This window comes from Cotesia typhae, unplaced genomic scaffold (genome assembly GCF_013202065.1).
Source record: "Cotesia typhae breed Kobodo isofemale line unplaced genomic scaffold, CoteBio_Ctyphae scaffold_152, whole genome shotgun sequence".
NCBI classification, from domain to species: domain Eukaryota; kingdom Metazoa; phylum Arthropoda; class Insecta; order Hymenoptera; family Braconidae; genus Cotesia; species Cotesia typhae.
The window spans coordinates 404,176-427,828 of NW_027423776.1; the positions used below are offsets into that span (position 1 = coordinate 404,176).

Sequence of the window (23,653 nt, forward strand, 5' to 3'; positions counted from 1 at the left end):
CAAAAATCGCACGGACCATGACTAGAGAGCTAGTCATGGTACTAACAAAAGCACGGACCTTAACTAGAGAGCTAGTGAAAAATTATTCCAATTATAGTGGGAAATTATTCTAAATTGTTATTGGGCCGCTACCTTCGAAACTCCCACTCAGTCCATCGGAGCTGCCGGGCCAGTGAATTGACAGACTCTAATCCCCTCTCAAATCAACAAACTGTTTAAAAGGAGGTAGCGAGGAGAGCTATACCACAGTCCACTTTAAACCATCAAGCGAGGAAGAAGAAGAAGAAGAAGGAAATACGCCAACAGTCTACAGTAAGCGAGCAAGGCTTACATCAACAGTACAGTATTTAAGATAGCAAGCGTGCAAAGCTTGTCTATCTTCAATCGAAGGTCTTTATACAGTCATCTCAATCTCAGCCACGTTCGAGTATCATTAAATCAGCTCTTTTAAGAGCTAAAATTCAAATAGTTCTTTTCAGAGCTCAATATTCATTTTCTCTTATTTAAGAGCGTGTGACTAATAAGTCATCTCAAGACTACTACGTAGTCTTAACCAATCGGTCTTTTTCAAGACCAACAAATAATTTTATTTGTAATAAAACCTACCCAAGTTTGAAGGAAGGTACCGGTATTAGTACTGAACAGTACTATTGCTGATTAATGCGTTCGGAACTTTCACTCCCATACAAGGTAAAGTGACGGCTAAGATGAACGCTGCACTTCTGCTGCTTGTGTTCGTTCTATCAAGCGCAGCAACAAAACCCGGACTAATAATATCAATTTTTTCCGATTGTGAATTATTAATAAATTCATCAGAATAATTGGAATCCGTGCGTTCAACTGAACAAGACGTGGAAGATTTCGATGTCAACCCAAAAATGGAACTGCTACCACGACTCAAGCTTTGGCTGAAATCTAAAAACGATTTGTAAATTAGAATTTATAGAATAAAAAACTGATTTGTAATATTATAAGTACCTGTGCAATCGTTGTTTGGTTCTCCACCTAAATCTGAATTAATTAGAGTCTCTGTCGAAACTTCTGAATTGACAGATGTCAAGAAAATACTATGTCGATTTGACGTTTTCCATTCTTCATTTAAAAACTTTGACTGAGCTTCTGTTAAGGGATGTGCTGAGTTACGACTGAATATATCAAACAAATTTTTAAGCCGATTTGTAAATGTATGATGTTTTATTTTTTGACTCTGTGTTTTCTTTTTCCTATTTTTCTTCAAAAGTTCCCACTCTCAATAAACTTTCATGATTTTAGAAACAGCGTTATATGTTTGACACACTGGGATACCAGTAGGTTCCCAAACTTTAAAAACATCACGAATCACTTGATTAAAACACTGTCGAATTGTAAGGTTAGGATCTGTGTGTTTGTAGAAAAATAATTGCAACACATTTCTTATGCTCGGTAATTTTCGTTGACTTAATTTTTTAAGTAAGGAAGATATGTGTCACCGACAATGACGATTTGATAACTATACCGTATGATCTAGATATCATGTGTGCTGCCACCTACACTACGTACTGAAAACCATTTTCGAAATTTGTAATATATAAAAATTCAATGCTTACTAATAGTTTAAGTGAAAATTTTAAGGATTGTGCAAAAAAAAAAATTAATTGCAAGCATTCTTCAAATTTCGAAATTTTTAAATAGCTGTAATTAGTCTTTATGTAAAGATAATCGTACTTTGTCGTAGAGTTTTGTAAAGCTCGAAGACTCTACTTTAAGAATATAAAATGGTTTTTTAAAAAAAATTGCGTAAATTTTGTATAAATTCAATTTAAAACAAAAAACGATTTTTTCCATGTTAATTAAATGGGAAACTAAAAAAACAATAGCGACCCCTTAGAGTTGAGCTATAGGGCTCGTGTTTGATGAGAATTTTTTGTATATCAAACAGAAACATTTGAGAGGGTAAGAGTTAAAAAAAAAAATTAAAAATTTTTTTGGAATCACCCTAATATATATATATATATATATATATATATATATATATATATATATATATATATATATATATATGTATTACAATAAAAAAAACGATCTCATACCTGATATAAACAATGTCGATGCTGAGTAACTTTTTATTCCATTTTAAACAACATCACAAACTCTGTATTTTTATCTGGAGCCCAAAATAAAACGCAAAGACTAAAATTTTAACCTGGAACTGCAACGGTATGCACGTCTGATCACCTGAAGTAATCAGCGGCAACTCCCAGACTTGACTGTTGTGACTGAACTCTATGAAGTCCAAAATTCGACTCTACTTAAACGTGACTCACTCACAAACAAAAATTTCTATAATCGATTAATTCCCAAATATTTTAATCGCTGAGGCTCTGAGAACGGATATTCCTTTGGTGGATGCTCTCCAGGAACTGACTACGGCTGGGATCGAAACCAAAAACATAACTCAAAACGTAACTGAAACTAAAACTCATCATAAAACGTAAACGTAACTTAAACTGAGCCCATACGTTTTCGTCATGTTCCTCTACGTCGGAGCGCTGGCATCTCAACTAGACCTAAGCATTTTACCTGGAAGTCTCAAAGAGTTAGACTGGCGTCTAACGTCAAACGAAACCGGATAACTTATAATCCCGCTCCGCGCTAACGCTGACTTACCCACGTCCACTGCAGTCTCAAAACCTAAAACTCAAAATTCAAAAGTTAAAATTTAGAACTCAAAACTCAAAACTAAAAACAACTCAATAAAATCCTTAAATAACTCGACCTTAATATTTCCCAAAAGCTTTACTCGAATCTTATATTATACTCTTAAAAATTCCAACATCTCAACTCAAACATTAACTCTCTTAATTCACTTTAAAACTATAGCACTTCATTACTCGGCATAAACACTCTTAACTCACAAAACATTTCTCTTTAATCCTCAAAAAATTATTTTCTATGATATTTCGCCTCGAAATATCAGCTCAAAAATTCAAAAAAATTCAAAAGTTTGTTGGCGCTAGTGACGTTCATTTTACATAGACCCCGGTCGTTAAAATAACGTCACAATATATACGCATAACAATCTACCAGAGAGAATAATCATAGCTCGTCAATTATTGAAACTGCGTTGGCAAACGCGAAAATGAACTAAAATTTTGGAGATTTCAAATTCTTTGTTTATGTTCTTAATATCATAATTTTCCACTCAAAAATAACCTCTAAGAATCATCAAAAAATTTGTAAATTTTCTTGTTCTCACAAATTTTGTGAAAAGTGAATGTTTCAGTAAAAAAATTTCCTTCTACTAATACAAGATATGTTTAATACTCAGATGCAGATCGCTTAAAAAATTAATTCTATCTTCCAATCGTCTGATTACTGTACCAGATGCAATTCACCTATTGAGTGATTTAGATCAACTCGACTTGCGTGATAATCCTAATCTCATTATGCCTCCAAAACCTACGGAAATTGAAAAAGGTTCTGGTATTGAGTTCTACAATATAGATTTCTCTTTGCAACATCAGCTACGACTTGCGGGGGCAAATGTTCCACCACCTATACAAATTTCAGGTATGTTTTCCATGTATGAAAAATAAGTTTGTTAGAGAAATTGATAATAGTTAGTAAGAAGGCGGTCTGTACATTCGAACGAAGCTTTTTCAAGATGACATAGTTTTTTTACCAATTTTTATTTTTATTTCATGCTCACGAATGTTGAAATACCTTTTTCACTTCTAGTTTTGATGATATAAACTTTAATAGACAGCGTAGCTGGCGTTAAGCTGCTTCTTGAGAAGTTGAACGTAATTTCGAGTAGTATGATAGTACCGACCGGGTAAAAAAATTAATATATAATTGCATATACTTATACATAATTATTTGTTATTTATGTGGAATTGTATATTATTTATATATAATTATATGTGATCACATAGTAATTCCGATGTATGTATATATATATATATATTAGGGTGTGCCAAAATGTAACTTCCTTGATGGACCTTTTAAAATTGGAATTTTCAGTTCCGCTTTTGAAATCAGCTGTGTTTAGGCCTTTCCTAAGATATTTTGGGGTAAGACGATAGATTTTATTTTCATAGAATTTTTTAGCAGGAGGTTTAGTTGGGCACTTCCGGCGAAAATTTGAATTTTCAGCGGAAGTGCCCTAATAAGCTCCAGTTAAAAAATTCTATGAAAATCAAATTTTATATATATATATGGGGTATTCCATGCCAAATCGACCACTTTTGACCCCGACCCTTTTCGATTTGGCCGAAAGTTTTCCATCCTTTTCTACCCTATAAAAAACGGTTCTCAGAATTTTTTTGAATTTTTTTACCTAACTCCAAAAAAGTTATGAATTTTTCAAAAAAATGGCTTTTTTATTTTCAAATAGCCATAACTTTTTCAAAACTAAACATTTAGGTACCTTTTTTTTTTTTTTAATTTTTGTTTTTAGATGTAATTTCCGATAAAAAATATTAAAAAATTTTTGTAAGTCAATACATATGGAATTTTTCAGTTTTTTGACAAAAATCAATGATTTTTCGAAGTTCGACATTTTTTTTTTTAATTTTTTTTTCTAAAATAAACTTTAATCAATTCCACAGTTATCCCTGTAGAACCCAGATTGGGCCGATTTCTCTTTCTATTTTTTTTATTCAATTGAAATAATATTGTTAAATTTTCAAAAATGGAAAAAAAATTTTTTTTCATAAATTTTATTTATATAATGAGATAAATACAATTCAACGATTTTACGGCATTACATTCACAATTTAGAGGCTTCATCGATGACTGTAATTAGTAAGATCAATAATTGATGCAGCTAAAATTAATTACTTTTCTCTCTGTCATTTAAATATTTTACAAATTCTGTGTTCATTCGAATTCGAAAAGTTTTTAACTAGTAAACAACCATTTTTGTCCGGAATTATACAATGTAGTTGTTGAGTTCCTGTAATCGGTTTCGTTTTCAAAAATCGATCATTTAAATCATTTACTGCTGTGTCATAATCTTCTTCTGGGGAAAACTTCACTATAATATTCGGCAAGTTATCCGGTGCAGAAGCCCATTCAAAAAGTTCTTCTGGTGTCGTTATTTGTTTGTCTACCGCGAGTTGGAGACTTGCTCTCGCTGCAAGTCGTTTGAGAATACCACCGATTCCATCACACGGACCTTTCCCATGGGCAGTCGCAAAAAAATGCCATTCAGCAGGAATATCAAAATCATCTTCGTGGTAATATAAATTTACAAAGTTTTTAAAGTTTTTAAATTGTTGAGGAGCTCCATCAGAAAAATAATAAATCTTGTTACAACGTTCAGGAAGACTTTTCACGTAATCAGTTATTATTTCGATGAAAACATGAACAGCAATGGCATCATGTTTGTTAGAATCTGAGATAATTACTAAACTTTTGTGTTCAAGTTTGTTATTTACTGTATAATAAATAACGACTGGAAAAACTGTTGCCTGATTATTATTCCAGTGAAAACCAGCTGCCGCATTTTGTACTACGAAGGCATAATTTTCTGCAAATTCACAAATAATAACGTATTCGTTTGGTTTCAATGTATCTTTCAATGTCTTCAAGAATTGGGCTTGCTCCTTAGCAATGAACGAATGAGGTAGAAGAATTTCTAACTCACTACAAAATTTTTCCACAAATTCTTCTGTAGGCTTAATAATAGTTTCTAAACTACTTCTCGGTTTTGATATCCAATATTTATATGTAATATTCTCGATTTCCCGGTCCTCAAAACATTTTTTTAGTAAAATTTTACTCAACTCATCGACCCCAGGACAGTTTTTACATCCACCTAAATAACACTGAAAAGATGGATTTTCACATATAATCATGCTCAAGTAATCGCTGTAGTGTTTAATGGGCTTTTCTGTGTTCCTTCTCAAAGAATAAATATTTGCACCTAAAATAACAGTAATTTAGTAAACTTAAAATTCACGCATTTATAATTATTAATTAATTTGATAATTACCAAGCATCATTAACTTCACGTTTTGATGAATCGTACACACGCAGATGGTGTGTGTTCCACTTGCCCCTGCTAACACACAATGTTTTGGTCGCAAAGAAGCGAATTTTGAAAACCCAATTCTCTCAGTAGGATTTATTTCACAGAAACATTGGTATAATTCTTTTAAGTTAGACAGGATAAGTCTTTTTTGGACGTGTATCCGATTATCATCATCACTTCGAATTGATACAAAGTCTTTCATACCGGGCATTTGAGCACTATACTCATCATCGTTGTAAAAATTTTCAACTTTTAATTTTACCTGATCAGTAATTGTCCTCCCTATACAAAAATGTTGAGTAATTTAGTTTTCAAGTGTATTTAAAACATCGATTTTACGCTACCCATACCTAATTTCGATTCAGGTGTAGAAAGTAAACCCGTTTCTTCAACCAAATTTGTTGCTACTCTTGACAAATGTCTTGATGTATTCATAGTTTCACAAATACGTCTCTCACTCCATTTTACAGGTAATAATGTTAAAATTTGTATTTTCAAAGACTTATCAGTTTCTTTATCGTTGAATTTATCATACAACATTTCAATTAGAGAGCGAAAATTTTCACTATCGTCATCAATCGATTCTTCATCTGAAGAAGAAAGCAAAACTTTTTTCAAGCTGTCGGATACCCGATTTATTTTATTGTTCAAAAATTGATTATCATTCAATTTCTTCGATGGAATCGGTGATTGATTTAACAATTCTAATGCATGGTTTATTACGGGTAATTGAGTTGCAGCGCTAACTTGGGATCCTGAGCTTGATTGTGATGCTTTGGGTTCGCTATCAAATGACATGGAACCTTAAAAAATAATAGTGAAACATATAGCTACTAGAAATGTATTCAAGTAACGTATAAATAATTAAAAAAACTTACGGAATGATAAGGATAATGGGAGATCCATGGCAGTTGTATTACTATCATTATCAGCCTGATCATTGTTGTCATTATTGTCACTATAGTTGTCTTCACGGTCACTTACATCATCACTAGGATCATTACGAACATTTGTTTGTTGCTTCACTAACTCTGAAGCTTTTTTTCGATATGAACTGCATAATAAATAATTATCATCTAATCCTAACGTTACTTTCATAATATCAGTCGCCGGACGTAAACCAATTTTTTTAAAATGAGATTCCAACTCAAAAGGATTACAACACCGATCAAATACCTTTTTTGACGCCATAAAGACAAATTAAAAAAGCGCTTATAAACTAGAGAAATTATTTATTTATACAACAAATGTAATGACAATCTTTTATAAAACACTAGATTGCACAAAAGATTTATAGGTTATGTTTTAGATCTCAAAATGAAAAAGCCGCACTTTTAATCAAAACATACTAGCTTATAGCATCTAGTTTACTGGCTATAGGTAAGTCGATAATTGTTATCCCTAGTTTATCGATCTAATTGATATATTAAAATTTGAATCTTACTAAATGCAGTCATCGATGAAGCCTCTAAATTGTGAATGTAATGCCGTGAAATCGTTGAATTGTATTTATCTCATTATATAAATAAAATTTATGAAAAAAAATTTTTTTTCCATTTTTGAAAATTTAACAATATTTTTTCAAGTGAATAAAAAAAATAAAAAGAGAAATCGGCCCAATCTGGGTTCTACAGGGATAACTGTGGAATTGATTAAAGTTTATTTTAGAAAAAAAAATTAAAAAAAAAAGTCGAACTTCGAAAAATCATTGATTTTTATCAAAAAACTGAAAAATTCCATATGTATTGACTTACAAAAATTTTTTAATATTTTTTATCGGAAAGTACATCTAAAAACAAAAATTTAAAAAAAAAAAAGGTACCTAAATGTTTAGTTTTGAAAAAGTTCTGGCTATTTGAAAATAAAAAAGCCATTTTTTTGAAAAATTTATAACTTTTTTGGAGTTAGGTAAAAAAATTCAAAAAAATTCTGAGAACCGTTTTTTATAGGGTAGAAAAGGATGGAAAACTTTCGGCCAAATCGAAAAGGGTCGGGGTCAAACGTGGTCGATTTGGCATGGAATACCCCATATACTATGCGAGATATTAAATTCTTCCCGGTCAGTGCTAACTTTGTAAGAATGGAAAAATGAATTTTTGGAAATCTCTCAAAATTAATTTGGAAATTTATAAAAATGTACTTTAATGTTATAGGAAAAAATTATAAAAGAACTTTCGTAAAATAATAAAAAAACTATAAATGGAAACAAGTGAATGAAGAAAATGACTTTTTAGTAAATCTGTAAGTTTGGCCAACTAAAGAAAAATACATCTCTATTTTTGAAAATTTCTTTTACTGGAAATATTATTATTTGGTATAAATTGAAAAAATCTAAATAAATAATTAAATTTCTAAGTAATTAGAAATTTGTCAATTGCAAAATTAATAAAAAAAGTAATTTAAATAAATGGATATATTTTTAATATTCTCGCGGAAAATGCTAAAATACATTTTAAATCATCAGTTATCTTGTAGAGAAGGTATCTAGGGAACTGGAAGCTTCACTACCAAGACATCTTCTCCAACGAATCTCGGGAAAAACGCTGCCATACAATTTAAATCATCAGTTATTATGTAGTGAGGTATCTGGCAAACTAGAAGCTTCCCTACCAAGACATCTTCTCCGACAGTTCTCGGGGAAATCACTCAAATACATTATATATCATCAGTTATCATGTAGGGAAGATATCTAGCAAACTGGAAGCTTCACCGCCAAGACATCTTCTCCGATAGTTCTCGCAGAAAACTGATTATATCTACAACTAAACATTAATATGATTTCATTTCTTTCAATTTTTTTGATAATAATAAAAAATAGTAAACAAACAAATACTTTTAAAAACAAATACTTTCAAAACGTCTTGTTCATGTAGGTACGTTTTCGAGTCCCAATCGTATATGTCGTTGGTCCGTTTTGTCCACCAGCGACGGGTGTGTCCATCATAGCAGAACCCGAAAGCGATGATTGCGTCCATGCCGAGAATCATTTCGTACTTCAAGGATGGTATGACCCGTACTTCCACGAGTCGCATCTCGTCGTCAATCACCAATGGCAAGGTTACGAGTGCATGTATCGACATGACTGATCCATCAGCCACGGCAGCGGTCTTATGTATCGTCGGACGAACGCGTACGCCGAGTCCATAGACCCAATGGCGTTCGTCGACTTCTCGGAGACATGTGACTGAGGCCCCTGTATCTAATAGGGCCTTAATAGTGCGTTCTCCGATTTGTACGTTCACGAAGGGTCATTGATCGTCTCCTTCCATCGTCGCGGGGCAAATTTCAGCGGCTAATTCTCGAAAAATTCGTGTTCGTTCGTCCGGTGTGGCACAGATGTGCTGATGAATCGGCCAATCCTCCACTTGATGTTCTTTCGAGCAATAATATGCGTTCTTGCACTGCCGACAGCGCCATAGCTGTTCGGTCGATGCACATACATTGCATTGATGTTTGGGTCGGGCATGAGCGGTCGTCTCGATTACGGGTCGATGTACGTATGGTTCTGAATTGTTCGCATCGGGGTTCTGGTTCGCAGGGCCAAACGGCTCTATATCAATGTCGAAGATGTCCGGTAGAGGTAAGGTAGCCACAGCGACCACCTCTTTAACCGAACTTTCGTTCCCAAATTCGGCGGAGATCAGCGGTGGATCGTCTACTGCTGTCCCCGGGAAGCGTTTCCCGACGACGCAGCCCGACGTTGTTGCCAGCGGGTGCAACCAGGGCACCCAACTGTCGTACAATCTGCTGAACCACAAGTCCAGCAGTAACCGGTTCGGGGTGGACTCGGGCAGGCTGTTCGCAAGTGACCTGCTTGGCCACAATTGAAACAGCGCCCTCTTAGTCCAGGATCGATCGTGAATGGTCGAGGTTGACCTAACTTATCGCGTGGCACAAAATCTGACGCCGAGACGTTCAAAGCAGCCACTGGCGGCAGTGGTGCGGCGTTCTCAACGGCTTTTTGTTGCGCTACTGAGGTCGGGGAAGGTTTCCTCTTCCTGCGAGGTGAGTTTGGTGGGTTTGGTGGTTTTGATGATGACGAAACGTCATCAATGGCCGCCACCTGCGATTTGGTCGTCTTAACCGGTACTCGGGACATGTATCGATCGGGCTGATATGCCCGCTCCGGCATCACGCTTTCGTTTAGCGTGACCGGGGTACGCGATTGTGTGCGGCGTCTGGGTCGATCGAAGTCACGGACCAGTCGATAAAGCTCTCCAAACGTCGCGAAGTCTTCACGGTGTATCACGACGTGATACTCCGAACGAAGATTGTTGAACGCGAAGTTCAACTGTAGGCGTAACGGCAAAGGCTCACTAACTAGTGCCCACATAGCCAGAATAGAGTCCAGGTAATCCGAGCTTGACTCTAACGGGCCTTGAGTGCGATTCACGACCTCGCCGAGGAGGTGGCACTCAATATCGGGTTCGCCGAAACGTTCACGAAGAGCGTTGCACAAGACCTCGTACGAGTCAATGGCCCCTTTCATGTGGGTCCACCATGTCTTGGCTGCTCCTGTGAGAACAAGTGGCATAATAGCCAACACGTCAGCGTCATGAAGACTACAGGTCACCTGGCATTCCTCGAGACGTTGTAAAAATAGCTCCAATTTAGACGAGTCTTGTCCAGAGAATTTCAAATTCCATTTGGACACCCGTTCGTACATGGCAGGCTGATAATGAGCTCCACCAGTACGCGAGAGACCCTGGCGACTGTCCAAGTCGTGAGTTTCTCTCGGGATTGGGGAACATCCGGCATTATGAGCCTGATGGTTCGCCTGGCTCATCGTTGAGTTCGCTGCGGGTGGGAATCTTACATGGGGCGGACTTCAAATCGTTCGGGGACTCGGAATGGGTCGAGTGGGCCTCGGTGGTTCGCCCATCAACATACGGGGTCGCGATTCAGTCAAAAAATACATCTCAGTATTGGTAGGGGTCGTATTGACCGTTAATCGGCCGGTAGCTGTCGTTGTGACTGTCGTGGTGGTCGTCATCGTCGTCGCCACCGCATTGATGCAGTGAGGAGGCAAGTCAATGCGATTATAGGTTCCTTTTGTCGTGAGATTGTCTGAAAATCGCGTGATCGGTTGGTCCTCAAGGGTCCATATCGTATCTGGGTCAACATTGCGCTTTAACGCGCGCAGAAGTCGGTCTCGTAACACATCTGAGGTCCCCAATGTGTTCGCATTCAAGGTCACTAGCATCTCGCTGACCTGCAGTGAGTTTAACGCATAAACCCATTCGTCGGCTTCATTTACAGTCCGAGTTGTCGATCCTGATTGGTCGAGGGTACGCATGGAGTGTTCCCGAGCACTTAATTCTCGAGTTTGACGTTCCAAATCGGCGACTTCAGCTTGGATACGGATTCGTTCAGCCGTGAGTCGTCGTCGCTCTGCTGCGAGAGGGTCGACTTCAGCATTCGAGGTTCCCTGCTTCGAAGTACCCGGAGGTGGCGTGCCTGAGCGAGCAGGCGGGGTCGAATTCTGTCGGGGTGATGGATCGATGGGGTTCTCGATATTGTCCATGTTCTCGCGTTCCCGATGATTAGTCGTGTCATGCGGGCTTTCGTCGCTTGAACTCATCGTAAATTAATCAATTTAACTATCTGGTGTAAGTTTCGCTCGAATTAGTCGCGACGCGTCGGAATCTCTTCGTGTAGCCCCACGTTGGGCGCCAAAATTTATGATGGCTTTTTCACGGCACTGGGGTCGACAGCGCCGAAGAGGTCCACCTAAATACTGGCTTACCTGGTTCGTAGATTGTTGGGCGCCAGGAACTTTACGTTCCACGGTTCGGAGTTAACAGTTGATCGTCGTTGGGCGGCAGGTCAATGTCGAAGAGATTCTAAATTGTAGAGCGGGTATCGGAATCGATTCGGAATATTTGTACCACCAGAGATAAAAAAAAAATTGAGACAGCTCAAAGAAAAAAAAAATTAATGCGCAGGGACTGTTACAAATATGTTTATTAATTAACAATGAACTAGATCGAATAAATACGCAGGTCCGGCAATTCTCAATATCACAAAAATCTGAATATGATCAATAAAAAAAATGTGTTCTCTTTTCTTCTCTTAACAAACAAATTTTCGAGTTTCTCAATACAAAAAAATGATTGTTTCGCTTTTCTGTTCTTAACAACCAAGATTTTGAATTTATCAATACAAAAAAATTGTCCTCTTGTCCTTTCTTAACAAACAAAATTTGAATTTAAAAAAAATTGATTGTCTTCGCTTTTCTTATTTCAACAAACAAATTATAAATTTATCAATACAAAAAAAAATTGTTTCTCTTGTCCTTCTAACAAACAAAATTTGAATTTAAAAAAAAAATCATTGTCTTCGCTTTCCTTGTCGCAACAAACAAATTATAAATTTATCAATACAAAAAAAATTGTTTCTCTTGTTCTTTATTAACAAACAAAATTTTGAATTTATAAAACAATAACAAAAAAAAATTTAATTAATTAATGGTTCAAAATTCGATAAAAATCGCCAAAATCAGACCAGTCGGAATCGGTAACGTATTCAACCACACGCAAAGTCGAACAATATCGGTAGTACGCAATAAAAATATAAACAAACGAATCGAATCAGAGCCTCGCAACAAATTAACAACCAAAAAAATTATCTTCCTTCTTAAACAATAACGAAGTTAATACAATAGGTCACAAGCAATCGAATAATTGCAACAAACAAAAAAAATTATTCACTTTAATTCGCATCAAGGAAATAAACTTATCAAGTGGATCGATCTGTAGTACATAGATTATTGATGGCACAATCTGCCAATCAGTTACCATCCACGGCGGATAACAGGACCGTCGGTAACTGTCGTTACCCGTCGGGCAATACGCGGGAACAAAGCTCGAGGTATAGTGTCTATTGGCGCTCTTAGATGGCCCTCGAGTCGAGCCAATTTTCTGCGGCAGGTAATCTCAAACTTTACCAAAACCAATCGACAACTATACACAATATCTCTTAACAACGTATTACAAAAATTTTGGCACCGGGCACCTGGCTGACGTCACCCCGAAGCTGGAATTCAACAACGCAATTGTTGAATTTCGGTACACAATTATTCTCGAACTTAATTCAAAATCGTAATTGGTTGTCCTTTGTTACTGTCAACGTAAAAAAAAATTAAATAAACATTTATAGCTTGTAATTGGACAGGTAAGAGAAAAAAACAAAACCTATCCGATCTCGGCTTACTCGCGGATCGCGGTGAAGTCACCCAAGTAAATTAACAAACTGCGACCGCACTTACCCCGTTCAGTCGACGGCTCGGCACGGTGTGAAGTCCAGGAATCAGATGTCGGCTGTGCTGACAGGCGGCAGAGGTTCTCGGCGATGGCGACACAACGGAATTTTTCGTTGTCGGAATGACCAAAAAAAATTTTGATATAATTCTTGGCTTCTGGTGTACGGCAATGACACAATAAAATTAACTTTCGGCGGGATCGACACTCAAAATTAACAAAATGAATAAATTCAACACGTAAGCGGCTGAATTTCCAATATAATACGTCTTCGCTTGATTTTAGTGTCGCAACAAAATTTTTCAACGTATCAAAAAGTGGCTTGAACGGTATCCAGATCAAAATTGCATCCTTTCTCTTTCATTTTCCAGTAACATGTGGTTTTTCTCTAGCGCAGCTAAGAAGCTGCGCGTCCAATCAGCCGTTGTCGGATAAATTTCCATGGTCGATGGTTGGTCGATTTCCCACTTTAGTCCTCCATTCGGCGTTCAGGTGGAGCCTCGATGTGCTCCCGTCGCTTCAACGTCCAGTCGTTCGTAGATTCCGATTCCGGGTTTCCCTCGTTGATCGCTGTCACTCCCAGATGTCTCCCTGGTCGTTGATTGCGAACTGAACTGCGGACTCGCCCGATCGCTTTTCTCATTCACTCTTTCTCTCTCACACTCTATTAAATATATCGTAAATTTCTTTCGGACGCATCCATCCATACTTAGTATAATTCATTTGGCGCGGTTCGGCTTAATTTTTACCTCGAGCTTCGCATTCTGATCGGAAACCACTTGGGGCGACACAGGCGCGTCGAATCTCAGCATTCCATCAGCTTGGCCAACACTCTAGACTAAATAAAACTCAAAAAAAAATAATCTCTAGAAATGAAATCTAGATGGGAAAAATTTCCCATGTCACAATATATATACTTGCTAGAAAGTGAGAGAAGAAGCCTCTTTAAAGCGGAGCTCTTAATATTAATATTTAGAGGTGCCTGTTTGTAATTTTCCATTTCCTATTTAAATAACATGGGAAAAACATTTTTTTTTTTTTTAATTTTGATAGGTTGACATTTGCACCTCATATAAAAATAAGCCCATAGCATATTCTTGTAGAGGATTCAACGCTCTACAAAAACGGTCTCTTACTCTTTTATCATATAGATACCCGCTCTAAAGAAATTAAATGAAACTTCTAAATGTATAAAATTTTGACGGTTCAGTTGTAGAAATGATGTATATTTATTCATTCTTATTTTAAAAATTAATTTTATAAGTGAAACTGGTTTTGATGCGCTAATATTTTCATAAAGATCAAAGAAATAATACTCACGTGTTAAATTTTTTTCTTCTTCATTTCATTTACTGTAAAAAAATAATGACTCGAGTTGAATGAATTTAATGTTTGAAAGTTTTGAGAAATCATCAATTCATTTCTCGATAAAAATTTTGGAAGTCGATGGATATTATCCTGTTAAAACAAAAAAGCAATGTAACTACAGCGATTAAAGTGTTCTTTTATTACAGCCTGGATATTTTTGTCGATGCTCTTTTACTACTTGTAGTATAAATTAAAATCTTTATTTATCTTTAGTTTGACATACGTGATATTCTTTCACTAAAATAACTGTTTGATGTCGGTACAAAGGAGATTGACTAGATTACTCTCATGAGTATACTCAAACTTTAAACATCTATACTTAATATCTAACATGGGTCATTCTCATGGCAACTTCTATTATCGTTCTTATGAACGCGATGTCAAATGGCTGCTGCACATGCGCACCAAGACTTAGCGGGAAGAAGACCGGCGAGCCTGGGGCACGAGGCCCGAGGGACGCCACGTGCGTTCAGTTGTATTGGAACCTGTGACTAGTGCAATATACCTGCGATCTCTCTAACATAGAAATTATTTCTTGAGTTTCATTGTTTGCTAAAATAATTAATTATTATCTAATTATCAGTCTCGTGCTTAATTAAATTCATTTATTCGAACTTTGCGCATTATATTAACTTCAACGTAAATTCTTGGTCAAATATCCAAGACGCAATATAAAAAAAATTACGTCGTACTTGGTGTTCAGCATCGCGGCCATTGTCTTTTTTTTTGTGTGAATAAATTAGACGCAGTAAAATATCATTATTTAAGTTTGTTAAGAATCTTCAATTCCGCTTTTAATAATTAATAATATCTTCACTTCAGTTCTTTAATATTTAATTATAATTAAAATTATTGTTATTTAATTAAATTTTACAAAGGTTAATTGAATTTAATCAGTAGTAATTATTAATTTAACTTCATTTAATATGCTTTATTTAACTAATTTTAATCGTTTATTTATCAAAATCAAATTAATATTTTTAAGAAACAAAGTGCGTTAATAATTTCATGTATTTAATAATTTTGTTGAATTATTTAGAAAATAATTTGAATTGAATAGTAAATTCTTGCGTCAATTAGAAAAAATATATTCAATTACTAATTTAAACTAATATTCAAATCATTCAAATTTGAAAAATAAATCAGATCCTCAAGGATCAATTTAAATATTTTAACATTTGATCCTCTCGGATCGCTACACACTTGATCCCAGCGATCAAATCACTATTTGAAATTACAGGTCATTCAGACCATTATAAACATACAGTCAATTCTCTTCCGATTACAAACACATGATCCTTTCTGATTATAATCACACATTATATTTTGCTATAGATTTAACGGTTGACGGTTAACCTCAATAACCTAACGGCGGCTGAGATCAATTCTCACCCCTCATTGCACACCAGTGCAATTATCATACACATTCACGTCAATACGCATATACACACGCACATCTTTTAATTGTATCATCTTCGAGGAGTTTTTTCTCTAGCAATTGCTAGAGTTTTCTCCCATTGGGGAATAAATTAATCATAATTATTCACCCCAACACCGAGTCTTTTATTTTAAATAGATAGATCCTGAACCAATTCCTAAATAATCAACTACATATAGAAGAATTACGGAAATTCTCCTTATTGGAGAGTTTGCGACAAAACAATAACACCACATTTTGCAATGTCATTGACAATTTTCAATTTTTTGAAATACTCTCCGTTTTCTTGATAGCTCTCATTTTTAAGCCACAATAGTGCATCTTTATCAAAAAAATCACATGTCAAATCGAATTTTACAAATATCTTTAATGATTGCTTAAAAACAAATTCACTTGAATTTTTATTTAAAAAAGTGTCCAGTGCATTTTTAGCCTGCGTGTGTTATTTTGCAATAATTATAGTTTTCTCTTGATTTATTTTCATCACTTCAACCATTTGTTGTTTAATTTCAAGAGAAAAATTTTTATAAAATACTGCAAGAGTAGCCAGCTCTTTACTGAAATACCAAAGATGATCAGATAGTTCTCGAATAGCAGTTAGTGAGACAAATGAATTTCGTTTTTTGTATAAAATCAATTTTTGCAATAATTTTGAATCTTAATTAAAAGCAATAGTTGCAGAAAATAAAATAAACCAATCTTTGATGTAACATAAAACAACAAAAATACAAATTTTTCGTTTCCTAAGCTGTTAATCGAAATTCACCTCTAAATAAGAATGTTTTTAAACTGTAAATAACTTTTGCCATCCACCTTGCATGGTGCATAGCACCAGGACGTTTAAAATGAATTTTCTGATTTGGAGATTATCGAGAAATATTACAGAAAACTCCAGAAGTTCCTTGTAATTATCCGTGGATGAACAATCCAATAATATATGTTATAAACTGTAGTAATAATTTTTATAACGTCTCAAGTACATTTATGAAAGTTTTTACCTATAACTCGATTGACGATCACGTCATATAATATGAACTATGTTTTACAATTTCCATAGAATAATGAATTGATAATTTCTAGAAACTTTCAAATATTAAATTCATCTAACTCGGGTCATTATTTTTTTACAGCTAATGGAATGAAAAAGAAAAAAAATTTTAATACACGATTTTTTTTTTTTTAGCTTTATAAAAATAATATCGCATCACAACCATATTTACAAATAGAAGTATTTTTTAAGATAGTAAAAAATTAATTAATATAATTTCTACAACTGAAACGTCAAAATTTTATACATTTAGATGTTTACATTTGAATATCTTAAGAGCAGCTGTCTCTATGATAAAAGTATAAGAGATCTTTTTTGTAGAGCGTTGAATTCTCTACAAGAATATGTTATAGGCTTATTGGCATGAGTTATGAATGCCAAGCTATAAAAATTTTTTAAAAATATATTTTTCCCATGTTATTTAAATAAGAGGCTTCTTCTCTCACCTTTCGGCAAGTTTTCAGCCTGTTTTTTTGTTCAAAAAAAATCGTCTCTAAATTAGACACCCTAATATATATATATATATATATATATATATATATATATATATATATATATATATATATATATATATATATTATAGCAAAGCGACATTTCATGATATTCATTTGACCATGGGCGGAAGTTGTAGAGGGATCCTTCCTCTTTAAAAACTCTGACAGCTCATTTACGATTTGTGAGCTATCTCGCCAGTAAAATTGTATATTCGTTTTTTGTTCAATAGTCGTGGTTTTTTGATTTTTTCTCCTTAACTATTAATCTGACATTAAAATTGCAAAGGACCTTTGATGTAAAGAATTTTCTACCAGATAAATCAATAGGTGAACTCTTTCAATGATTTTTCTCTAAGTTAAATTTGATTAATTACAAGAAAACAATAAGTGACATTATTTTATCGTAATTTTTTCACTTTTAATAAAATAACAGTTGAATAAAAAAATTATGACATAATATATTTCTATAATTAATCATGGTAATATCGTTATAATGCCTAAATTTTCGAAATTTTGAACTATCTTGCACATATTCTAATAAATATAGTCGTTACATAGAATGTATCTAAAATATATAGTCATGTACAACTCCGGCACACAAAAAAGAAAGTGGTATGTACTTTAGCTATTATATATGGCTCTTTACCGTAAGATGGACGGTGGTGTTTATTACTCGATAGGCCTTATTAGGTGACTGAATAGTAATTACGGACAGTGTCTCGGATAGCTTAACTGGTAGAGCCTTTGGCGCGTAACCAAACGATCCGGGTTCGATTCCCGGTCTGGGCTGTCCGAATTACTTTTTCAGTTACCGAAAATTCCAACTGAGTAAAGGTCCTCCCCTTCCCCCTTTATCCTTTATTTCCCCTAGTTCCCAAAAATTTGTCTTTAATGACAAATTTAGCTATTATATATATGTGTTATGTCCAAGGGCGTTTTTAGAGCGGTAGCGTAAACGGTGGAGGTTTGGACTAACAGTTTAAAGAATACGCAACGGAGGTTTTAATTCCGTTGTTTTAATTATTTATGTGGGACGTTTTCGAAGTACGAATTTACCACGCCTTCATTTGAGACTGTTCACGGATTTATTGAAAGTAGATGTACTTACTGTTACAGGTACTTTGTTGATGGTCAGATCCGTGGTTTTAGGGCAGCTGTTAGCGCCTTTTCCTGACTTGGGCCCTGTGGTTGGTCCTTGCAGCGGATAGATTAGGATGGGATTGGGCTGCTTATTCTAAGGGCTTCTTATCTTGTAAACTGAACTGATTTAAAACGGATTTTACTTTTACTTAGATTTATTTTTATAAACGTCGAACTTACACTTTCACAATTTGATTTTTAGGTAATTTAATTTAATGAATTTTAGTAATTGTAATTGAGCTAACGTCCTCCAGTCCCCCGTAGGGTAAAGTGCGCAAATTTAGCTTTTTAATGATATTTTAACTTACTACCCGGATTCTCGCCTAAGTGCAGTGCAAATTAGAACTTTGAGATTCCGGTTCTCTAAGATTGCAATTAATAACTAATACGTGGCTTGCCGGTTGAACCGAGTCTGAACTCGTCTTAAGTGCAGCGCAAATTAAGATAAGGGACTTTTACAAGGCACGGGCCCGTCAATTAAACGCGGAAGTCGAATTAATTGCTCAAAGGCGAGGCGTTGTCTGTTGATCGCCTTTTTAAATACTCGCGGTGCTGAGATTGCAGAAGTCCCCGCTAGTCAACTAGCAGTCGCGTAGCTTATATTTTATTGTGGCTTTCGCGCATGGAGAAGTCTTCCATCTGCGCGGGTGATTTAAATTTAAAGAAAAATTTTGGGGTGGACATAACATATGGCTATTATATAATCCGAGTAATTTAACCCGGACCTACCTACCAAAATGAATATTGACCCACTGAATTTGAATTTCAAGTCCGTTTGACCCGGTCACCCTTCGATTTTGAGTAAAATGCAAAAAACCCCAAAAAATTACAAAAAACTGCAGCCACAGCAATGAAAAAATTCCAGACCCGGATCAAGTATGATTTTTATGTATCTCAATTTACTGAATCTGAGTCTGAGTGTTAATTAGCCCGGTGAGCCGCCTAAATTTGAAAAAAAAAAAAAAAAAGAAAAAATTGCAATAAATCATGAAAAATTGAGTTATCAAGATAAAAATTTTTTTGGACTCAGATTGAGTATGATTTTCATGTATTTTGTTTCACTGAATTTAAATCTAAAGTTTTCTTGCCCCGTTAACGTTTTAAAATTAAAAGAAATCTCAAAAAACAAAAAAAATTTGGGAAAATTGACGCTATAAATATGAGAAAAAAATCTATAAGACATGATTCAATACTTTTCTTGTATTCTTTCGGGCATAAAATACAAGTTAAAAATCTGATAACATCAAAAATTTTAATATCTATAAAAAATGACGTATAACTAGAATGAAGAGAACGACTTTTTCGAATTTCAAACTGTTCTTTGTTGGTATCGAACTCTTTTGTTCTCAAACGATATACGCAGTGAATTTTTCTTCCGTTTGTTGTTATCTTCTATATTGCATGCGTGAAAAAATACAAGAAAAGTATTTAATCATGTTTTATAGATTTTTTTTTCCATATTCGTAACTGCAATTTTCATGATTTATTTGGTTTTTTAAGATTTTTTTTTTTATTTTAAAACGGTAACAGGGCACTGGGCTAATTAACGTTCATATTTAGATTCAGTAAATTGAAATACACCAAAATCATACTTGGTCCGGGTCCACAAGAATTTTTTCATTGCTATGACTGCAGTTTCTTGCAATTTTTTGGGGTTTTTTGCATTTTGATCAAAATTGACGGGTGACCGGGCCAAACGGACTTGAAATTCGGATTCAATGCACTGAATTCTCTCATAAGTCAACATACATTCCGGTAAGTAGATCCAATCCAAAGTACATACGACTTACTTCGTGTGCCGGTGTTATGTAAGACCAGATATTTTGGATATATTTTATGTACCAACTATATTTATTGCAATATTTGTAAGATATTTTGAAATTTCAATAATTCAGGCATTGTAACGATATTCCAATTTTTGATTTTAAAAATATACAATGTTAGATTTTTTATTCCACCTGTTGTTTTATTATAAAGTATCATAATTATGATTAAAGAGTGTTATTTATTGTATATATGTATATATATTATAACCGAATTTTTGAAGTCGATCCAGGTGTTCGATCGTTACAGTGTTCCACGTTTCCAGGCCTTGGCGTTAAACGCCAATTTATAATCGAAATTTGTTCAAGGTTATACGGGAACTTACTTCTAACTAAAATTCTGAATTACACTTCGGTATCTTTCCGATTTTCAGTCTCTGGTCTCAATAAAATTAGGGCGCCAGGTAATTTTTAATCACTGGAATTACCAAACCAGTGAAAACGTAATCAGATAATTTTTATTCGCTTAGAATTATCAAACTACCTAAACTTAAACGAAAACGTAAACATAACCTGAACTTAAATGAAACTAGATAATTTTTCATTTGCTAGAAATTTTCAAATTAGCCAATAAACGTAAACAATCGGAAACACCAAACTTAACAAAATATAGACCAAATAACCAAAGACCGGAAAGACAACGTGATACCTCGGGGTTGCTCAGTATGCTGGTTTATGGAGAGAGGGCGTGATTCCAGTAGAGAGTGGATCCATGACTGCAATGATTTTATTTGCAACACCAAAAATTTATGCTCAACAACATCCTTATTTATTCAACCAAAAAAAAAACTTTATCTTAAATAACAAACTAGATCATAACTCACGACAAAATTATCGGAACAGTACAGCTAACAATGGGTCACAGCTAACAACGCTATGGTCATGTTACAGGTTTTTACTCATAAAATTGAACCAATAAATAAATAAATCTTAATATAATAATCTCAAATAAATAAATCAATCTAAACAACTTGAACAATATTCTCAAATAAATCTATCGACGTACTCTAAATTATTTACAACACAAAAGTATTCTATACATTTGCTATCTAATATCTCATGACCAAGAACTCAATTATTAACGCTCAAATTACAATAAATAAAGCGATTTCATACCTGATAGAAACAACGTCAATGCTGAGTAACTTTTTATTTCATTTCATCAGAATAATAATAAGAATTTAAAAAAAAAATGAGCAGAAAGAACTCCAGGTTGTTCATCAGGATAATAAGAAGGACTTCTATCAGGTCGAGCATCAGGACCAATCCGAGGCTGCTTTTCAGGATAATAATAAAGACTTTTATAAGGTGGAGCACTAAGACAAACTCCAAACTGCTTTTCAGAATAATAATAAGGTCTATTTTATTAGAAAAATTAGAAAGGACGTACTCCAGTTTGCTCATCAGGATAATAATAGGGACTTTTACCCGGTGAAGCGCCAGGACAAACTCTAGGCTGTTCATCAGGATAATAATAGTAACTTTTATCAGGTCAAGCACCGGGACAAACTCCAGGTTGCTCATCAGGATAATAAAAAGGACTTTTGTCGGGAAAATAAAGAGGACCAACTTTAGACTGTTTATCAGGACAATAAGGATAATCATAAGAACTTTCATTAGGTAGAGCACCAGGACCAATTCCAGGCTGCTTATTAGGATGATAATAAAAACTTTAATTAAAAAAATATGAAACAAACTCCACCCTGCTTTCTAGGATACTAATGAAGACATTGAGTAGTATAATAATGAAAAAAAATTTAATGTTATGTGTGAATTGATTTAATTTATACGTTGTTGATATGTTAGATCATATTTTCATGAGCTTCTCAACTAGCAGTTTTTGTTATAAACAACTGCTGCTAAGTTCAAGTCGTTTTTATTAATAATCATTAGGTGTTATTCCAACTATTAATTTTTTTGCAAAAATCGAGGTTTCAACAGATCCCGACGTTCGGAAGCCCTAATAAGCTTCTCTGACCATTTTTACGATGATGTCCGTACGTCTTTATGTTTGTGTTTTTTTTTTTTTTTTTTTTTTTTGGAGTTTACTCCTTAAGAATCGATTTTTATATATAAGGCGCCCGGTATGAGAAAAATATGAGAGGTAAAATCTACTGATGAATGACCTCGTTACTTTTTTGGTGCGCACCTATGGTGCGCAACTTTCTAATTTGATTGTGAGTGTATTAAGACGTACATAGTGTATGCTGCAAGGCGACTATACCTATATGTTATTGGGCTTGTTTGTTTCTATCAGTGTCAACGTACTTATATTGCTGTTTTTGTTATACATATCAATAATTAATATTGTTATTGTGAAGTTATAATTTTTATTATAGATAATATTACCGGAACATCTAACAACCACGTGGGTAAAAGGTACGTTATAATTCATGTCTTATATGCATGAGCATGTGCGATTTGTATTTATTAAATATTTAATAATTATCGATGTAGTTCATATAAATATATATTTGAGAATAACACATAAAATTAGATATTTAATCCAATTTAGACAATTTCTACCCTAACCAAAAATTAATTTTTCTTTTTTCGATGTCTATAAATTCCTCCAGGTTATTATGATTTATTTTATGAATAATCTTTAAATATCAATAATTCAAGTCAATAATTCGATAATATTATCTGAAAAATCAACAATATTTCTTTATTATAATGATGATTATATATAATAATGTTTTTATAAAATTTTCTTTCGAAAAGTTATTTTTTAGCATACTTAAATAATTTTCATCTACTATTTATTATTGTACGTAAAAGATTTAGTGACAATTATCTTTTTATAACCATATTTTGTTAGTTATTAAGATAATATTATATTTTAAATAAAAAATCAATTATAATAGTTTTAAAAAAATGTTTATAAAAAACATTTTTTTATCAATTTTATTAAAGTTGGTTAAAATTTTTATAATTATGCATTTATAAATTTTCTAATTTTTTTTTTTTTAAATTTTTTTACCAGGAAAAAATCTAAACCATCTCCAGAAACTCCAGCCGAGAAACAGCGAACTTACAGATTGAAAAAAAAAAAAAATTAATGCAG

The 23,653-nt window shown here is 34.1% G+C and overlaps 2 protein-coding genes across 11 annotated transcripts in view; one reads left to right on the plus strand and one right to left on the minus strand.

The window, feature by feature from the left end:
- Nucleotides 1-23,653, plus strand: part of Flii (FLII actin remodeling protein) — a 198,619-nt gene that overhangs the window by 46,219 nt on the left and 128,747 nt on the right. For all 10 annotated transcript variants that reach the window (XR_012480669.1, XM_074256235.1, XM_074256234.1 and 7 more), the window contains one exon: nucleotides 3,308-3,549. Coding sequence is in view for 9 of the 10 variants with exons in the window: in XM_074256235.1 (XP_074112336.1) it covers nucleotides 3,308-3,549 (242 nt within the window). In the remaining variant the exon portion in view is untranslated. The remainder of the gene's footprint in view (nucleotides 1-3,307; nucleotides 3,550-23,653) is intronic.
- On the minus strand, nucleotides 6,043-7,544 carry LOC141536032 (uncharacterized). Its single transcript, XM_074256245.1, has 2 exons — nucleotides 6,895-7,544; nucleotides 6,043-6,819 (listed from the first exon to the last, which is right to left on the minus strand). The coding sequence occupies exons 1-2, from the start codon at nucleotides 7,205-7,207 to the stop codon at nucleotides 6,338-6,340; spliced, it is 795 nt and encodes a 264-aa protein (XP_074112346.1). The 5' UTR covers nucleotides 7,208-7,544; the 3' UTR covers nucleotides 6,043-6,337.